The following is a 20,067-nucleotide window of genomic DNA, read 5'->3' on the forward strand; positions in this document are numbered from 1 at the left end:
AACAGTAATAATAAGTTAACCTTATTTACATAAGTATTCAGACCCTTTGCTATGAGACTCAAAATTGAGCTCAAGTGTATCCTGTTTCCATTGATCATCCTTGAGATGTTTCTACAACTTGTTTGGAGTCCACCTGTGGTAAAATCAATTGATTGGACATGATTTGGAAAGGCCACACCTGTCTAAATAAGGTCCCACAGTTGACAGTGCAAGTCAGAGCAGAAACCAAGCCATGATGTGGAAGGAATTGTCCGTAGAGCTCAGAGACAGGATTGTGTTGAGGCACAGATCTTGGGAAGGGTACCAAAACATTTCTGCAGCATTGAAGGTCCCCAAGAACACAGTGGTCTCCATTATTCTTAAATGGAAGAAGTTTGGAACTTCCCAGACTCTTCTAGAGCTGGCCGCCCAGCCAAACTGACAGAGCCTGAGAGGATCTGCAGAGAAGAATGGGAGAAACTTCCCAAATAAAAGGTGTGCCAAGCTTGTAGCATCATACCAAAGAGGACTCGAGGCTGTAATCACTGCTTAAGGTGCTTCAACAAAGTACAGAGTAAAGGGTCTGAATACTTACGTAAATGTGATATTTAATTAATGTTGTATTATTTTAGAAATGTGTGTGTAGATTGATGAGGGGGAAAAATAATTTAATGAATTTTAGTTTACTAGTACTACTACTACTACTAGAGGAGAGATTATTAGAAACTATTAGTTTCCCCTTTTATCTATGGATTAAATGACGGAGAAGAGAACACACGATTCTGTGTGACTCAAAATGTGTCAAAATTCTACAAACCCCAGGAAAGAAAGGACCTTGTTTAGGCTAGGCTAAATGTGGCCATTTATGCATGACGATTGATACCACACAACCCTTGACATGCTGCCGCTGCTAAACTGCTTGGGTTAGACTGCTTTCAGTCAGCCAGTCTGCTTCTCACACCAGTCGCATGATGCCGGCTGAGCATGTGACGAAAACAGAAAACAGATGTCAATGAGCCGATTAAAAAGACTGTTTAAAAAATAATAATAAATAAATAAATGCATGCACTCACTAACTGTAAGTCGCTCTGGATAAGAGTGTCTGCTAAATGACTAAAATGTAAATGTTTTGCTACAAAAACTGGAGGCCTGGTGCCGACTGCTGTTTTATATTTAACATGAGTAATACAGGCAAGGACAGAAGAGGCGAATTAGCAGAAATCTCAAGAAATTGGTAGGCTTCAACCAAAGGAATAACACTAGGCTATATGAATATGGTGAAATTACAGCATAACTGATAATGTAATAGGTCTTGAGATTGCTAGGTGTAAAAAAGCCTCAACTGCAGGTGTGATCAGGCAAAATTCTATCTACTCTAAAAATATGTCCACTACGTCTGCGTTTTAAAGACTATGCTCCCTTCAGTCACTCACTGTAATTGCTAAGCATAACTTATTCTACGCTATAATGTACTCGAGATTGAGTCAGTGCAAACAAAGGATCCACGTACAACTAGTGGACTCTCGGCAGGTTCCCCCAGCCTGGTTTCAAATAACAAACCCTCAACACACCATAAACAAAACCCTGGGCTCCATATGGGACTGGTCAGGGCTTTTACACGGTCCAGTGAAATTCAAAAGAGAGAAGGAAAAAAAGAAAACCTGGAAGGAATGGCAATCATTCTCATCAGGTTTATTTTGGACATAACAACTTGTGTCCTGAAAGTGTTAATCCCACCTGTCACCCAGTAACCGTAGCACAGGGGTCTTTTACTCACGTTACGACGGTTCCATCCATGGGACACGGTGACACTTGAGTAGGTGTTACTGGGTTCTGAGAAAGAGGTCTATCAGCCGGAAAGACCAAGGGGGCTGTGCTTAGAGGTCTGGCCTCCTGTAGAGTGAGACATGATATTACACCACTAGACTGCATACCAGATCATGTCCCATACTCAACTAATCACTTGGGGGGAAATAAAATGCATGGAATTTCACATTGTTCAGTCTGGCCTATCTGCTGATTAACTTCTGTAATAACATATTTCATTTAGTACTAGGTTATAAGCGTTCCATTTGTATTGCTTTGGTATTACATAATCGTCATCCGGGCACTCGCAACCCCGTGGTTACACCCAGTGTCGCATCCACAACCCAAGGCTGCTTTGTGCGGACCACTCATAGAGAACAAAGTGCACTCACACACAAAGAGCAACTCCGAATGAATGTGCACACATAGTTGCCTGCCATAGCACCCAGGCTGTGATGGGCAAACAATAAACGTGACGTAAGTGATCGATGATGTCTGGTAGGTTGTGGTCGACAGAGAGCACTCATATTTACCACTTGATGGGCATCTATTGCAAATGAGTCAGTTTGCACATGAATAAAAAGAGAGACTCATCCACTGAGCTACATGAAAGCAGCATGCCACACCCCCTTGATCAAAAGATAATAAAAATGAATTGATTCCCAGTCTGTTGGCACACACAGTGGAAACAAGTCACATGACAAAGCCGATCAATCTATGTGCATTTGACAAAGCAGGACACGAATTAGCTAAGCTTGCGACCTAACTTATCTGTGTTCAACACCCCTGAAGACCAATCGCTCCAAGACTGGCAGGGGTTTCAGCAGATCCATCTTTAAAACACCTCTGAAGGCTGACTTCAAATGAAGCCGGCTATCTTTGGGAAAATCTCTAATTTGTCTAACATGCTTTGCGAAATACCTTGCAGGGCTTCTGGTTGCCATGGCAACCGTGCTGGCCTCCCAGTGAGTCATCATTTCAGTATCTATCACACAACATGGGGCTATAAACACTCCAGCATCTCCAATGCAGGAAGGAAGAGGAGCGTCTTTACAGCTGCAGTACTTCCCAAGAATGCTATACTGTGATTCATGCATTATCTCTAGCCAATCATTATGTAGTAAAGCCATTTACAGTATAATGGGTTCTACAGCTTCTCACTAACTCCTGCTTCCAGGTATTTACCCACACTGACCCAATAACCTTAGGTTGGAGAGGACCACCAACATTAGTGATGGGGGGGAAAACGATACAGTTACATATCGCAATATTATTTTGGACGATGTCATATCGCTACTTTGACTCCAAGTATTGATTTGTGTACACACACACACACTGAGTGTACAAAACAACATTAGGAACACCTTCCTAATATAGAGTTGCCCCCCCTCTTTTGCCCTCAGAACAGCCTCAATTTGTCGAGGCATGGACTCTACAAGGTGTCGAAAGCGTTCCACAGGGATGCTGGCCCTTGTTGACTCCAATGCTTCCCACAGTTGTGTCTTGGCTATATGTCCTTTGGGTGGCTAACCATTCTTAATACAAAACGGGAAACTTGAATGTGGAAAAACCCAGCAGCGTTGCAGTTCTTGACACAAACTGGTGCGCCTAGCACCTACTACCATGCCCCATTCAAAGGCACTTAAATATTTTGTCTTGCCCATTCACCATCTGAATGCCACACATACACAATCCATGTCTAAATTTTCTCAAGGCTTAAAAATCATTCTTTAACCTGTCTCCTCCCCTTCATTTACACTGATTGAAGTGGATTTAAACAGGTGACATCAAAAAGGGATCATAGCTTTCACCTGGATTCACCAGGTCAGTCATTCTATGTCATAGAAAGAGCAGGTGTTCCTAATGTTTTGTACACAGTGTATGTATATGTTGTTGTTGTTAGGTACTTTTTTTCATCCTATAGCTTGTTCTCCATCTCTTTAAATAGTGCCAACATGTTTTCAACACTTATTTGCATGATTGATCAAAACTCATTTTCTCATGCTCTCGCATATCTCTCCAGCAGACATACAGAGCAATATGTTTGGAACATCAAATCGCAGTATCGAATCACAATAGACATAGAATTGTGAGAATCGCAATACCGTATCGGCACCTAAGTATCGTGATATTATCGTATCGTGCGGTCCCTGACAATTCCCAGCCCTAACAAACATGGCATGATTCAAGCGGAGAAAGGTCACAGTAAAGCATTTAGGTTATTGTTATGATGCGTAGACTGTGGGTTATAGTGTTATAATGCAAATAAGTTCAGATGTGTAGGCTAGCCTGTTAGAATGCTTTGAAATATGAGCAATGTCAAGCTGTTTATGTTTTAGGAAATAGGCCCACGTGTGTGGGCTAATTGTTCAGGACTATACCAGAGGAAATTACTTTTTATTCATGACAGAGGCATTCATATGAATCCAAAGCTGTCGCTCCCCTATCAGTGCAGACACAGCTAAGCCAATTATATAAAACCAGAGGTGCACAATCACGTTGCTTCCTGTCAAGGTTATGGATCTAAAAGAAATCAAACATCCATATATCTTTATACCCAGGGAATATTTCAACGTGATTGAAACGGCAAATCGACCTGGGTGAGTTATTTAAAAAGTAGTTGATTGGGAAAAAGAGGGAGAGCCAGAGTGAGTCCTCTGGGCAGCAGATAGGAACCATTCCTAGGACTTCAACCAGAGATGGAACCACAGTCAGGAATCAAATGAGCGTGGCGTATACCTCTGTGGGGGACCCACACCTGAGCGGAGTCAAACACACACCCACGGCTAACCGCAAACAAATTGTCCCAATTGAACTTTGCCACAAAAACCACTGCTCATTTGACACATCAGAGCCTAACCCCACTACACCAACACAAGAGGTGAGTTACTCCTCCTCCTCTGTGCAACCCATTTCACTCAAGCATTAGGCTAGCTCTATTATTACAGGCTCACAGATGGGACAAAAGGGGGTCAGAGGAACGGACAGATTAGGCAACACAAGAGAGGTAGAATGAGGTCTCTGCTCCAGAGAGAGGGAGGAAGGGAGAGGGAGAGATAGCTGGTGGGGGACACACACATCCATCATGGCAATCACCTCCCCAGCAAGACATCCAGTTAGCTCCCCTCCTCACAGCCAACCACTGTGCCTAATTACTGTGAAGTCACTCAAATAAGCATGCATTCTTGCACAGCTTGACAAGGACAGCCATTCGTTCTGCAGGTCATTCTGTCTGAAATGCTGAAAAAAACATCACATTACTTTATACCAGAGTATGTGAGCGGAGTTGAGCAGTCGATAATCCCCCTCATGGAGCGGTGCACAAGCACCGCCATGGCGCTCCATGTCCTTTCCAACCACTCTGCTAAAAACCGCTCCTTGCTCACAGGAAAAAAAACTGCTGCTCCAAATTCACTCCTTTCATTAAAATCACCATTTAACCAACACCCATCTATTTTTGTGACTACATGGTATACCATTTGGTTTTGAAGTATTGAAACCAAACCATATGATTTGAATTGAAATAATTTTAATAAACAAAAAGGTGACTAAGAAGCACTCATCATTTCAAATAGGCTACATGTCGTATTAAAACAGCATATAAACACTAAATAGGTCAGGAACCAGAAAGGTAGCCTAAGAAAGAATGAAAATGAATTGTTTAGGCTATTTTATTAGCCTATTATCTCAAGGCTATACCCTACAAATAAATAAATTGTGAAGCATTTGCGAGTGCGACACACTAGGCTGGCAGGAACATTAAGCGCTCAGCATTTAAACAACATTTTGTTGTATTAAACCATTATAGTCCATAAATTGCACCTATAGGCTGTGACTTACTTAGAATTAATTAAAAATGAAATGAAAAAAGGACTTATTAGGCCTTTGAATTCACTTTTAGAAACACAAGTTTGGCCAGAGTCTGTGTCTTCAGGCTCATGCGATGGTGCCTGGAGAGCTGGCCAGAAGCGGAGAATACCCTCACCGTGCTTGCAGAGCCACTGGGGATGCTAAACACCCTTCGGGCCACTCTTGCCAGGCTGGGCAGGGATGCGGAGTTGTTTAAAAAAAGAAATCTATAGGTAGGCCTAAAGGATTTTAAGCAAGCAAAAATAACCCTGTCAAAACAGAAAGCTCCTTGAAAGACGTAATATGTCAGGCCAATTGGGCCAATATCAATGATAGCCTTTTGTTTAGATAATAGAACAAACCTTTGAAGAGATCAGAATTTTGTTTATAAATACTTTGCTACAATGACACGCTAGCTACCCACCTGGTTACTTTCTGTTAGCATGTGCACGTAGTACACCATCATGCTTTCGGGATACGTGTCTTTTCAGATTCAACAATGATTATTTAGTTGTGGACACTACATCACCCTCTCTTGCTCTTGGGCTTCCTCATCTTTGTAAGTCACCTTGATTTTATCCGTTTCTTTATGAAAATATTTAGCGAACTCCATGAAGGGGCTATAGCAGCACACAAGTAGCCTACAAATGCATGCTGGGCATGCCCTGAGCTTGTGAATTGAAGTGAGCGCTACTGGAGCGCTCGCTCCATGCTCCAGTCAAATTGGGCACGCTCCGCTCCAGCTCCGCTCACATGCCCACAACCCCACTTAGGCCCATTTGTCATTATGCAACATCGTGCACATCTGTTGGTCTCCCACAAGTATTCACCCCGCACACGCCCTCAGAATTCATGTCGGGAGATTACGGCGCCTCAAAAGGCCCTCTATGCACATACACAAAAACACCTATCACTGGCCTGGAACACTGTCCCGGACAACACACTCCACACACATACTAACCCCCTCTACACAATCCTCTGTTCAAAGCGGTGAGTCACTCCAGCATTATCGTCACCCAGAGCTGAACCCGTCTGTGACGTCTTTAATAAAATGCACACATTCACAGGCGCAAGAGTACAAAGGTAGCCTAGAGGTTATGGTCGACTACAACTATCAGAATAGAAAGGGCCATGAAACTACATACTAGGCTAGTCTACTACTATATAACTACTAGGTACTAAACAGTCTAATAAAATAGACTCCCGAATCAATTTGAAGGGCGCCATTTTGCTGAATGGGGCTGAATGGAACCCCCAAAAAAACTTGGTGAAAGTGGCTGTAACTAGCAAAGGATCACCCCCCCCCCCCCCGGGTTAAAACGACAGAGAGAGGAAGCCTGCTGCTGCAGGTCCAGGAAGGAGGGAGCAGGTGGGAGACCACCCGACTGAGGGAAGCCTAAAGCCCCCTAGGGTCTCTCCCTCTGCACCTGTCCTTCTGGTCCCGCTGGTGTGGGGCCGTTTATGACACGTTACTCTGTAATATTCATCAATGCCTTCGTTCAGTGTAGTGTATAACTAACTGCACATTACCTTTTTAACCAAACAAAGATAAAAAGTCACAAATAACTGAACCAGCCAAATATTCCCTCAATCCACAAGCAGCAGTAACCAAGTCAATGCCATGTAGGCCCAAGGTTCAGAGTGTCTGCACTTTTCCCTCGCCATTTCAACATGTTGGAAGGCTAACTTGTCTGAACTTGACTGCTGAAGTCAGTGAGAGGTTTTGCTTTAGAAAATTAAAAGTTTCAGTCTTCACAATACCATGCAGTAGACGTGAGGATAGGGTGAATTTTGAGTCTCCAAAATGGCCTCTTAAGGTGAAAGGAGGCACATTGCTTTATACTCATGAACACGTTTGTTATTCCTGAATACATTGACATTTCTCTCCCATACAGGCTTCTTGAAATAAATCTCTATTACGGCTAAATAAATTACTCTGCATCAACATTAAAGACCAAATTGTCATTGCAACACAGATGCCATTAAGCTACATTTGGAGAGTTCCTACAACGAACTGTACAAATGACCTGGGGACAGACAAGCCACAGTGGGAGCCCATCAGATAATAACCAAGCTCTTGACCTTGCAATATGTGGAGTTGACAAAGGGAAGCTCATCACTGGCGCTCAATTCACACGTGTGATTGAGATATGTGGCCAACACTGAATTTGGCAAAATTCCTGAATGAAGATAAAGAGGTATGCACATAAAAGTGCAGAGCGGTTTAGATTCTGGTATTCTGAACCTCTTTCGTCAATTCCAATAATGCTGCTGAGTATGAAGCAATCTAATCCCCATAGGTTTCATAGTGTGTCTGACAAAGTTTTAGATTGAGTAATTTGACTGTGGAAATGTTTGTTGAGGCAACTGTTTACAGTATCAATCTTGAAATGTCCTATAACACAATTTACAGTAGCTAGAACAGATAGGCTACATTACAATTATCCTGGCTGCCAACGTGTACAAAACATATCACACTCTCCAGCTGGGTTGAAATTCTCAGAAAGGGACATTGATATGCAAGCTTCTCCTTACCAAAACAAACAATAGAAAGTTATTGAATACCATAGAAGGCCTATGTTTACAGAGAGCTCTGTAACATGCATGTATTCAAAACATAAATTAATGTATTTGTCTGGCCTTAGGCCCCTGTGTCTCGTACAAGAAAATAACCACACTCTTCATTAGTCAACAACTATACAGGTGCATCGTGACTAGTACTACGGTACAATATGAAGCTGGCAGGAATAACATGTATTTATTAGGGATCCCCATTAGCTGCTGCCAAGGCAGCAGCTATTCTTCCTGGGGTCCAAACACATTAAGGCACTTGCATCACACATAAAACAAAATATAAAACAGTACATCATATAACATTATTACACCACTACATATCTACAATACAAAATGCATAATACCACCATACAACAATATTACAATGTAAGTGTGTGTAGAGTGCGTGTGCTAGCATGTGTGTACATATGCATGTGTCTGTACCTGTGTGTCTCTTCACAGTCCCCGCTGTCAAAATAGCAGATACCATGCAATAACAATGGTGCTATTTCTGAGAGTGGAGGAACTGTCAGCAATGGAGAGAAGATTTCAGAACAGAAATCAGCACCAGCTAAAACGTAGGCAGTGTACAATTTACAACAGTATCTGCAATTTGATCAATCTCATCAGCTCAATGTAGCCTAGTTTGCAAGGATTGCACTTCAGTCCTTGTGAGCACACCTGAACATGGATCACAGCTGGGTGCCAAGGAACAGAGGGTGAAAATGCATGTCATTGCAAATGTCATTAGCTACCCATAGCTTCCGCGTTTCATTCAACACCAACACATTTTTATCCCTGTACAGATCGATGTCTGAGTAAGTCAGGTACTGATCACGTTTGCTAGTGTAAAGGGAAAGTATCAACACTACACTACCAGCCTTTCACTGGACACTATTTCGAGCAGAATTTGTATCCTCTAGTAGTCTTACCTTTGAGCTGCGGCAAGGGGGAAAGCTCGGTAAGGGTTTGAGTTCGGAACTGGGACGACCCTTGAGATTTCTTCTGTTTCTGGGCTTTCCTCATTGATTTTCGCGTGAACCCGTCCACTTTCTCAGTCGCAGAGATAGCCGACATTGTGATGCATAAACGATAAAATATGTTTGACAAGTGCAGCAACGACAGATTCAGGGTTTACCACAAGTAGGCTATGTCTCCCAGCCCAGGCGCATCAAAATATCCAACTTGAAACAATGGAGTAAACCGCAAGCTTTGAAGAACACCTCTTCTCCTTGTTGGATCCACTACTGTAGCTTGTTAATCAGTTTCCATGTAAAGGCCGCATAATTCGGTCCGCTTGTTGAGAGTCCAGCGAGCTGTTTACAAAACTAACGTTACGCGTATTAACAAGCCAAAGTTGTTAGGCTAACGTTAACTAGCTAATTGTCTGACAACAGAAACACTGCCTAACTAAATTGCTGCGTATATTTGTTAACTTGTAATTTCTGCAATATACCTGTTGCTATAGGTGTCATTTTTATAGCTAACTAACGTTAGCTAACTATTTCAGAGAAAACAATTACGCTAGGTAACGTTAAATGACAAAAAATGCTAACGCTAGCTAGCTTCTTGGCTAACGTGTTAAAACGCAGTTAGCTAACTAGATAATATGAACATTTACAATTTAAAGCGAACTCTCATTATGAAATTCATACTATTTTCAACAAGAAAAATAAATACTGTATTCCGTGTCTTCTAGCCGGAGTTGGCTTTGTCTAAATGAAAAACAGTCTGGACGAATGAAGTCTGGCAACCTCGAACTACTCAGTAACGTTTGTATCGGTAGAACCACGGCGCCAATGGAGTCATGTTCAGCACTTTCCCGTGTCCATTTAGTCCGAATTATTTGATTATCGAGTTGCACTGACACATCGATAAGGAATTTTCAGCTATGCTCGGACCTCAACAATAACTTTTTCAATAGATAGCTAGATAAAACAAATCCATGTAGAAGCCACAACACTGTAGAGTCTGTGCAATCATAAACAGTTTTGCATCGTTGTCGGGTTGCATTTTGTGACACGAGTGTACGTAATTGACAGACAACTCCAATATCCAACAAAAATGTAGAAACTTGCACGCTCATGCATTTTTTAACCAATCGAATTCGATAAAAACCGGGCTCTAAACCATGTGACAATGGACGGATTCGATTATGCTGAGCCGTGGGGCACCGAGCAAAGGCCCGTCACGTCATCGGGCGAAAGCGGCGAGGGAGGAGCTCCATTCTCAAATCGAACAATTATCTGTGCGGCTCGGTCATTTTGTCAACAAAGCAGCATAGTGCATCGTCCAGAAACATACCACATATATTTCCCATAAAATACATGTTTGAATTGTCTAACTATTTTTCATTTGGAAGGCAGATACAGTGTTTTTTATCAAAATAAATCACTTTTGCACGATAAAACACATAATCGTACTAATTACTATATATGCTGAATTACGTCACTTTTGTTTTGAGCCAACGTCGCATGGGCTATGAACGGGGCACCTGGTTCACACTCGGGAGGCTGCCCGGTTCCAAATCGAATGCTATCAATTTTCAGCCGATGGAAATCACGCATAGACGGGCGTCCGGGCGAGATTAATCTAACCCCCTTAATCTGCACAGAAAACAAATGACATTCTCAAAGGCCAATGAAAAATTGGAAACTGGAAACGTTTAAAAATAGGCTAGATACTGTACTAAAATCCAAATAAAAAAAGTCACAATTGTCATTTCAGATCACACTGGCCTTCAAGTGAGTGCTTCTTTTGAGGCCAGGCACTTGCAATTGCAAGTACATCATGATACAATTGCAAGTACATCAGGCCCCGTGTAGCTCAGTTGGTAGAGCATGGCGCTTGCAACGCCAGGGTTGTGGGTTCGTTTCCCACGGGGGGCCAGTATGAAAAAAATTTATGCACTAACTGTAAGTCGCTCTGGATAAGAGCGTCTGCTAAATGACTAATATGTAATACTATCTTTATCCATCAGGAGGATACACTGTAGCATCGAGTAAATCTGTGGTTAGTGCTATCCGGACTCCTTGGGACGTCCCTACACTAAACCCTAACCATTTTAAATGTCAACTTCAATGGGGTAGGGACGTCCCAAGGATTTTGAAAAGTCACAATTGTGACTTTTTTTATTTGGATCTTAGTACAGTATCTAGCCTATTTTTTTTACAAATCTGTCCATTACATTTACAGCAACACACTTAGCAGCATGAGCAGAAAGCGGATGTTGCCGGTTTTCAGGAATACAGGGCCTATTTGCAACCTAACTTCTGTTTCCTCTGAAAAATAGAAGTGGGGACTCCGCTCAGGCGTCTTTCTACACCTGCTACGTTAGGTTATTACAGCAAAGTGAGTGGTTAGAAGGATTGTTTGACCCCCATGTGACTCTCTGAATGTAAGCCCACAAGCACTAGTAGCATGCTAACCTTTGCACATGTGATCACATGAAGAGTGCAGAAGAAAATGTTCTCATGAGACACATTTTTTGCAGGTTGACAGGTCTACAAACTATCATTCATTCTAAGTCTCCTTTCAGCACAAAATATATACAATTATGTAATTGTTTATGTCAAAACACGATTAACACAGCGCAAAACGCATATGTGTATTTATTATTACTTTTAATATTGAGGGCGGCGGGTAGCCTAGGGTTAAGAGCATTGGCCAGTAACTGAAAGGTTGCTGGTTTGCATTCCCGAGCCAACTATGTGCAAAATCTGCTGATGTGCCCTTGAGTAAGGCACTTAACCCTAATTGCACCTGTAAGTCACTCTGAATAAGAGTGTCTGCTAAATGACTGAAGATAAATATGTCATTACTTTTCTATTCTTTCTCTCTGCATTGTTGGGAAGGGCCTGTAAGTAAGCATTTCACTGTTAGTCTACACCTGTTGTTTACAAAGCATGTGACAAATAACATTTGATGTCAGGTTAAAACAACAGGTTGGAGACCAGTGTTGGAAACCTTTTACTGATGAACAGCATTGCATGGGGCTGTGACCTAAAGAGAAAATGTAGTACATAGTACCATAGAAATAGATTTAATTTCTATGATAACACAACAAAGTTTGCTCTTAAACAATTTAATTTTTTTGTTGTCTAGGGACATACTTTCTGCAATATCTAAATATTTTGTAGTGAAACCTGACGTTATCCTTCACTAGTGCTAATTCCAGTCCCATGGTCACTTCATGACTTGTAGTGTGACATGGTAGTGACACAGCTAATTATTCAGTATGGGGAGCCAAGACTGGAATTCAAACTTGTGCATTCATGAGATGAACGGTGTAGGGTGAAGTTGCCCCTAGACACTGATCTTGGGTCCGTTTGGAATTTCCCCCTCTAATGGTTAAGGGAGGAGAAGCTGATCCTAGATCTGTGCCACTCCAAAGTTGTATGCCAAAGTGCATGTATTTAATCAATGAAAAGTTCAGAAAGACACAACAGCTTTGGCTAAAGTCAGTTTATACAAGCAATAATCAAAGTTAATATGTACATACACACAAAAAGCACATTTTCACAAAAGTTATACAATATCTCGTACGAATGAATGAACTGACGGCAGAAAAAGTTAATGTACAAAATAAAGACATGAGAAGAGGAATCTCTCGTAAGTATGTCTTCTATGTTGAGTGAACAACTTGTTTTAAGGATACGCAATATTGTACCCATTTTGGGGATTTGAAGGTTAAGAATCAACCCACATATACATACACACATTATATATACACACACATACATAAACATGTATCTTCAAAAATATTTCTGTTGAACAGTGATCCCAATTAAAATACATAGGAAATACAAAAAAATATTACAAATATAAATACTGTAGGAGAACCCTCAAGGATTTTGCACTCGCTCTCTCTCAATCAGCACTGAGAATACAATTTAAATCCAAGTTGATCACTCCGGAGGCTTTTGCTGGAAGTAGGAGGAGATTTTCTGCATGGATCGTGGTGAACGCATTGCTTGGGAGGAAGAGCGCATTGCCTGAGATGGAGAGACGAGAAAGGTCAATGATTACAGGTACCCGATTATGCAGTTAGAGCCGTCAGTGTTTGTTCTACATTGGGAGCAAATCCTGTTTATACTGTAACATCACTAGACTTCACTAATTTCAGGTCAATTTGTAACTTAGGATCTTGTGCATACCGGTGAGGTTGGCATCCTGCCATCTTGCCCCTTGCAGGCACTGGGGCTTCTGGGAGTGCTGCTGGGGTTTCCCACACCTTTCCTCAGCCTCTGGCTCATCACAGACAACCAGTCTGCCCCACCTGGAGAGCAGTTCTCCTTGTTTGCCTGTGTGGATGGGACAGGCATCTGGTCCTCCACCTGTAGGCCCGCTCCTCCCCAGGCCTCACTCCTCTCTGTGCCCGCCTGAGGTGGCTCCTGGCTGGGGCAGCACAGGCCTGCCAGTCCCCGGCTCCTCTTGGCTGCGGGGTAGAGCTCTGTGACGCAGTCGCACTGCCCCGCACCTTCGCAGCCCCCTGCTGCCCCACAGTCACCCGTCTCCAGTCGGCGCTTGGCCCCCCTCTCCAAGGGAGGGGTACCGGCTGGGCTCTGGGGGCTGAGTACCTTGTGGAGAGGAGAGGTGACCTGTTCCCCAGGAGACCGGGCAAACCAGTTCCTGATGGAGGAGGGTGTTTTCTGGTGTATGAGGGTGGCCTTGGCACCCTGGGCCTGAAGGGGGGAGGCGGCGGAGGTGCTGGAGGGTAGAGGCAGGTCGGCTCCACTGGGGGCGCAGGCGGCAGGCTGGGGGGAGGACAGGGCCCCCAGACTCCCTGCCCGGGGACTCTTGGCTGGGGTGCACTCCGCCTGGTTCAAAGGCCCTTAAGGAGAGAAACAGAGTTTTAGTTTCAATCCTAAGAGTTCCACTTGTTCAAGAAGCATTGGAGATAGTCATCTTTGTTATGGTTTGGCTATACAGACCAGTATAAACAATTAAGGATGGTAACCACTGCAATGGATATGTAATTCTAGATATTCCCCATCTTTCATCAGGCCATTTTAGTAATGTCCAATCCTATTATCTCATTGATTGGAATGTCAAAAATGTAATGGACCCCCTCTCTGCTGATAAATAGCAGCAGTAGCGGTACTCACTTGGACTCGACACGGTGGTGGCAGGTTTAGGACACGCCCAGCCCACCAGATTGGCCTCTCCGACAGAGGACTTTGCTCCATCCGTGCCCCGGTCCAGACGCCAGATCCGTACGGTGTTGTCGTCAGAGCAGGAAGCAATCTGCCAAGACAGAGCATGAGATTACAGAGGGCCCCAATCTACACCTCTCCTAGCCTGGTTAAACCAGACTGAACACTGCACTCATCATTGTTTCAATGGTGAACACAGCTTTCAGTCTGGTCTACCCAGGCTACAACCCTGCACCTCCTCCTCCTGACCACTTCAACTATCACAATTCAGTTTTATGGCAAAGGCATAACATTTAGAATGTGAACATTTGCTCCAGGGACACAGAATGGATCTAAAAGCAGCACAAAAAGGTGTATTTCTTGGAAGCTGCAGGATGACCGTTCTTGAATGAGTAACATTCTAAACACATACCATCTGAAATCATGCTGGCTATGTGAACATAGACAAAATCTTCGATCTCACCTTTGTGAAATCTGTGGGGCACCACGCTATGGAGGTCACTTCCTGGCTGTGGCCCTGAAGCATCATAGGAGCCTGCTTTGGGTCGGCGATCTGAAATAGGAAAATAGGTGGGTAAGACACGTTATATACGCACGGATATAATAGTTATTAAATAGTCAAAGCATGTTTATTTGTCAGCCATCGTCTGTCAGTCTGCTTTTCAAAGATTTTCACTGGATTGGGTAAATGTAAATGTCGGCTCACCTTCCAGATGTATGTATGATGGTCACTTGAGCCACTAGCCAGGAACTGGTCGTCTGGGCTAACAGTGGACTTCACGTAAAACGAGGAGTTGAGGTGACCACCAAAGACTGCCACTGCAAGAGAAAGACATGTTAGAACATCAGAAATAAAAGTGCACAGAACCAGAAATTGAAACCACCAGAACAACATTTCAGTTGTTCAGGGTACACAGGGTGAGTACACAAAACGTGATCCTGAGGAGCAGGGCTCGACGCTGCACTTTGTTTTCAAGGAGCACATGTGTGCCTAAGTTGAAAAAAGTAGGTGCACACAAAGAAATGTAGGAGCACAATGAAAAAAGCTAGAATCCTTCATTTTTCTAGGTGCACTGGTGCTCCTAAATATAAATTCCAGGTCGCAAAGCTACATTTCGGCACATATGCATGTCAAATGGTCACACTGTAGAGCCCTGCTGAGGAGGCACTCCAGTCTCCACACATATTACGTCCTGTTCGGTCAAGGGACTGGTCACATGGTAAGTTAGAGCCCCCTGGGCTACATTCTTGACTAATGCCGGAAGAAAGACCCCACACCCAGCAGTGCAGCACCCAGTCTCAGCTAGTGGGTAAAAATACCAGGGCGGTGTTCATTAGGCAACAAACAGAAGACAGCAGAGTAAAAGAGGGAGGGGCTACCTTGACTTGTCCAATAAGAACCGCTAATTTTTGCTTTCCACTACAACCTTTTTAAAACATTTCCTTTGCATGTCCTAATGAACACAACACAGGCTTAGATGACTAATTAATAACACAAACACTGAGGTATTTCTCATCTCTGTCAGACAGTCTCCCATACACACTGTACCCATCCTGTCTGTTCAACAACCTCTGGGCTATTGTAAAGACGATTTAATATCATACATGTCAGGCACGTTACATTTTTATTCATTTTACCAGGTAAGTTGACTGAGAACACATTCTCATTTACAGCAACGACCTGGGGAATAGTTACAGGGGAGAGGAGACGGTAGCCAAATGACAGTGGTCAAATTCATTATGATGGTGTTGGCACATGCAGTTCAACTAGCTATTCAAGCAAATAAATCTTCCCATCTGACAGCTTCCCATATAGAAAATAGCCTCAACTGTACAGAAGTAGTGTGCAGCCCCACCTGGTGGTAAACAGTGGTAGTGGCATATTAAACATTTAATGGCATGAAGGAGCTTAATGTGAATGGATGGGAGACTATACAGGTGCATTAAAGTAACTTGCCATAAAAAAGTATTGGGCTGAATGCAGTCATGCTTTTGATGGATGTGGCCATAGAAATAGAATGACAGACTGACATGCAGAAGACGCTTTTTAGGGAGCATTTGTTTACCTGGAGTGGTTTTCAGTCCGCTGACGTTGAACATGTAGATGTTGTCGTCGATGCAGTTGGAGAACAGGTTGGAGCCCGTGGAGTCTAACACCAGCCCCGAGTAACCTACACAGACAACACAGATCAGGTCCTACACTTGTCCTACTCTAGGAAAAAACAACACAACCTGTTTGAATACTTGTAAAATGGCTTCCTTCATTCCTTTGCAGTATTCACTGATCTTACTACAGTTGGCTAGATGAAAGTATGAGTTCCAGACAGTAGCTTCACCAATCCAGTAATGTCTTATAAGTGATTAGCCTATTCCAAGGAAGGATACAATTTAAGAATTTGCGTCATGTTTGAGAAAACTCACCTAGCTTCCGTGTGCTGGAGCCTGGGTACGGGTATGCCTGGAGGGGTATGGGGTCGTGGTGGTATGCAGTGTAGTTTTTCCGAAGGTCCCACATCTTGATTATCCTGGTTGGATGGAAAAACATCACATTCGAAAGTTAGAATCGTTCTTTGTGGTGCTGGCTTGTCACACCATCGTGCCGACTCAAACCATACTGGCTCAGATGTTTTCTTTTCACACTGTCCTTTTCAGCCAGGTTCAGCAACTGTGTCAGATACGTAACCAGGCCAGCGCAGTACGTAACCAGAGCAGCACTGCTCAGTAGCATTAAACAAAGTATTACCCATCAACAGCTCCTGACGAGATGAGGGTGTGTTCATCACGGAATAGCACCACGGTGACACTCTGCTGGGAGTCCTACAAGAGATGGAGAAGAACAGATTTCAGATTAGCTCTTAATATCCCAGTCCCTAACTGTAATCAGTATAAACTGAACAATAAAAACGGACACTGGATCGGTTTTGCTACTCACCACAGAGGGGGCCATGCCGCGTGTGCCCGGGCGTCTCTTCTTCGGGTTAGAGGGTGTGTTTCTGTCCGTCTTATTGTGAGCCCCACTGATCTGCTTCACCTGCCTGTAGAAGCCATCTGAAGGGAAAAACAACAAACACCATTAGTCAATCTCTCGTAGACAGACGCACGTAACATAACTGGTATCGTAGCGTCTGTCAACAGTGAGGGATGCGACGACTAACAAGGAACTTTGTTCCGGTGCACAGATTCTTGTGACTGATCATTTGGACAAATTACAATTTCGCAGGTGATCGCATCTTTCACATTTCGGAAGGGGATATTTGGCCCATAGACTTGCCCGTAACATGCAAAGAGAGGGGGGTGGAGCAACCGTCCTTCTCCCGCTCCTCATTCTAGTATATCTTCTAACACGTCTCCCGCCAGAACTTAATCAAGCATCAGGCACAATTACCCAAGGTTTTAGTTCTGGGTTTACTCACTGAAAAACTCAAACATTTGAAAGATTTAAGATCCAAAATATGCACCAACTAACCTATCGATTTCAAACATACTGTTTACACTAAAGAAAAAGGGTAATCACTTTCATATCTGTCCTTACCTTTTTTGCTGCACCTGGTGTCCCAGACCATAATATTCCCATCTCGGCCCCCAGTACAGAACACAGCTGTTGGAGAAGAGAGATGTTAGCATGGTTACTAAGAGGTTTTCGGACACAATCAACAAAGTGTGCATTGCCCTAAAAAGCATGGGCTCCCCTGGGGTAAAACAGAAACTCTGCAGCAGACGTTTAAGAAGAGTTTTGTTCTCAGTAGCTGAGCTGTCAAGCTGGTATATGATGATGCCTACGACTATCATATAATAATAATAATAATAATAAGCCATTTAGCAGACGCTTTTATCCAAAGCGACTTACAGTCATGCGTGCATACATTATTTTTTTGTGTGTATGGGTGGTCCCGGGGATCGAACCCACTACCCTGGCGTTACAAGCGCCGTGCTCTACCAGCTGAGCTACAGAGGACCACATATAAAAACATTTTTAAGCATGGCTATACACCATACACTCGATACACCAAGACCATACACTCCATGGAGCAAGCAGAGTCTCTGCATTCAGGAAACATACTTATATATATATATATATATATATATATATATATATATATATATATATATATATATATATATATATATATATATATATGTCTAGGACTACATGTTTTTAATGTATCATGCGCTGCCACTCTAGGTCAATAAAGTTCTATTGAATTGATATGAAAATGACCTTTATCCTGCTGTGTGAATGCAACAGACTTGAGGCTGCACTGGTGCCCCTTGAAGCTGCCAAGGAGTTCCTCCGATGTCACGTCCCACAGCTTGGCCATCTGATCACCTGACGCAGTCACCTGATATACACAACATTTTATCATGCGTCTAACACATCTATAGAAAATAGTAGTCTGACCACTGTGTGTGATGTGAAACAAATCAGGGAAAACTTCTACTACTCACCAAGCTAGCCTCCCCTGGCACCCAAGCAAGGTCAAATACAGCATTCTCATGTGCCATCCATTCTATGGAATAGGAAAATTAAGTTTGTACCCCAATTGGCATCTGATGACATTTAATGGGTTAGGGTCCTAAAACAAGGCAAGCTAGGCTGGAGATTCAGAGAGCTGCAATGGCTAGTCACAACCAGTGTTGTGTCTCACAACCTTCCTAGGCAGTCTGCATAATAAGGGTGCATTATCATACATTTGTTGTCTCAGTCCAATAAACAAGATGCTTGAGTTACTCTGTTGGTGGTGTGGTTTTGCCACTCAGGTGATAAGTTACCTTTCAGAACTGGACTATGTCGGTTCTCTGTGTTGTAGAGCCTCAAGACACCCTCCTCGTTGGCCACGGCAAGTACACTCTGCAGCCCTCGGGCTAAAACGACAGGAAAATATAAGCAGTTAACAGAAAAACAAAAAAAGGCCATCAGAACAGTGGTTCATGGTTAACGCCCTCATAGACACACAGTAAAGTACTTCCTGTATTACCTGTAGAGAAGGCGCATCCAAAAGGGGGCACGGCTACCCCCAGGTTCCCGTATGAGAGGTGTTCATCATGCCGTGTACACTGGTAGCCCTCCAGCAGAGAGGACAACGGGTACTTTGGGCTGAGGTCTGGTGGAGAAGAGGAAACAAAAAAATAAACGTATAACCACTGTGAAACATGCAGCAAAAACAGTGTGTAATGGCCACCACCAGGGTCCTCCTTAGCTAGTCGTTAACGCTAGCCACTTCCCCACAACAATATCTATTACATTTTAGTCATTTAGTAGACGCTCATATCCAGAGCGACTTACAGTTAGTGAGTGCATACATTATCATACTGGCCCCCCGTTTGAAACGAACCCACAACCCTGGCGCTGCAAGCGCCATGTTATACCAACTGAGCTACAGGGGACCATCTATCCATCCATCCATCAGCAACACAAAATGGCCAGCCTAACAGCCAACAATGTTATAGTGAACACAGCTAAGCTAGCTACCTAACTAACTTTGGCTAACTAGCTAGTTATAGCCAAATATCTTTCTCATTGTTCTATCAGTGCTGTAGCTGTCTAGGCTATTTTGTAAGTCACTCTGGATAAGAGCGTCTGCTAAATGACTTAAAAGTTAGGCAAGATTGAAGGCAGACTACTGTCTGGACTCCTATACATTGACATTCTTACCATTGCGCCTCTGTTTACGGACTCCTCTGTCAACAATAGAGCGAAAAAGCATATCTATAACTGAGCCAAAGC

General features: G+C 43.2%; 2 protein-coding genes across 2 annotated transcripts in view; both read right to left on the reverse strand.

The window, feature by feature from the left end:
- Positions 1–10,205, reverse strand: part of LOC311106874 (serine/threonine-protein phosphatase 2A 56 kDa regulatory subunit alpha isoform-like) — a 111,969-nt gene extending 101,764 nt beyond the window's left edge. Inside the window, exon 1 of the mRNA XM_084149262.1 lies at positions 9,120–10,205. Coding sequence (XP_084005388.1) covers positions 9,120–9,264 — 145 coding nt within the window. The 5' untranslated portion in view covers positions 9,265–10,205. The remainder of the gene's footprint in view (positions 1–9,119) is intronic.
- A 2,434-nt stretch (positions 10,206–12,639) lies between these two features.
- Positions 12,640–20,047, reverse strand: LOC311106461 (denticleless protein homolog; the record flags this gene model as incomplete). Its single annotated transcript, XM_084148797.1, has 15 exons — positions 12,640–13,181; positions 13,344–14,020; positions 14,295–14,433; positions 14,806–14,895; positions 15,049–15,161; positions 16,409–16,513; positions 16,764–16,867; positions 17,086–17,159; positions 17,275–17,390; positions 17,875–17,940; positions 18,562–18,682; positions 18,789–18,850; positions 19,113–19,205; positions 19,319–19,444; positions 19,996–20,047. 15 exons carry the CDS (start codon positions 20,045–20,047, stop codon positions 13,095–13,097), a joined length of 2,025 nt encoding a protein of 674 aa, XP_084004923.1. The 3' UTR covers positions 12,640–13,094.
- Between the last annotated feature and the right edge of the window lie 20 nt (positions 20,048–20,067).

The sequence above is a fragment of the Coregonus lavaretus genome (genome assembly GCF_964263955.1).
Source record: "Coregonus lavaretus genome assembly, chromosome: 31".
Classification (NCBI taxonomy): domain Eukaryota; kingdom Metazoa; phylum Chordata; class Actinopteri; order Salmoniformes; family Salmonidae; genus Coregonus; species Coregonus lavaretus.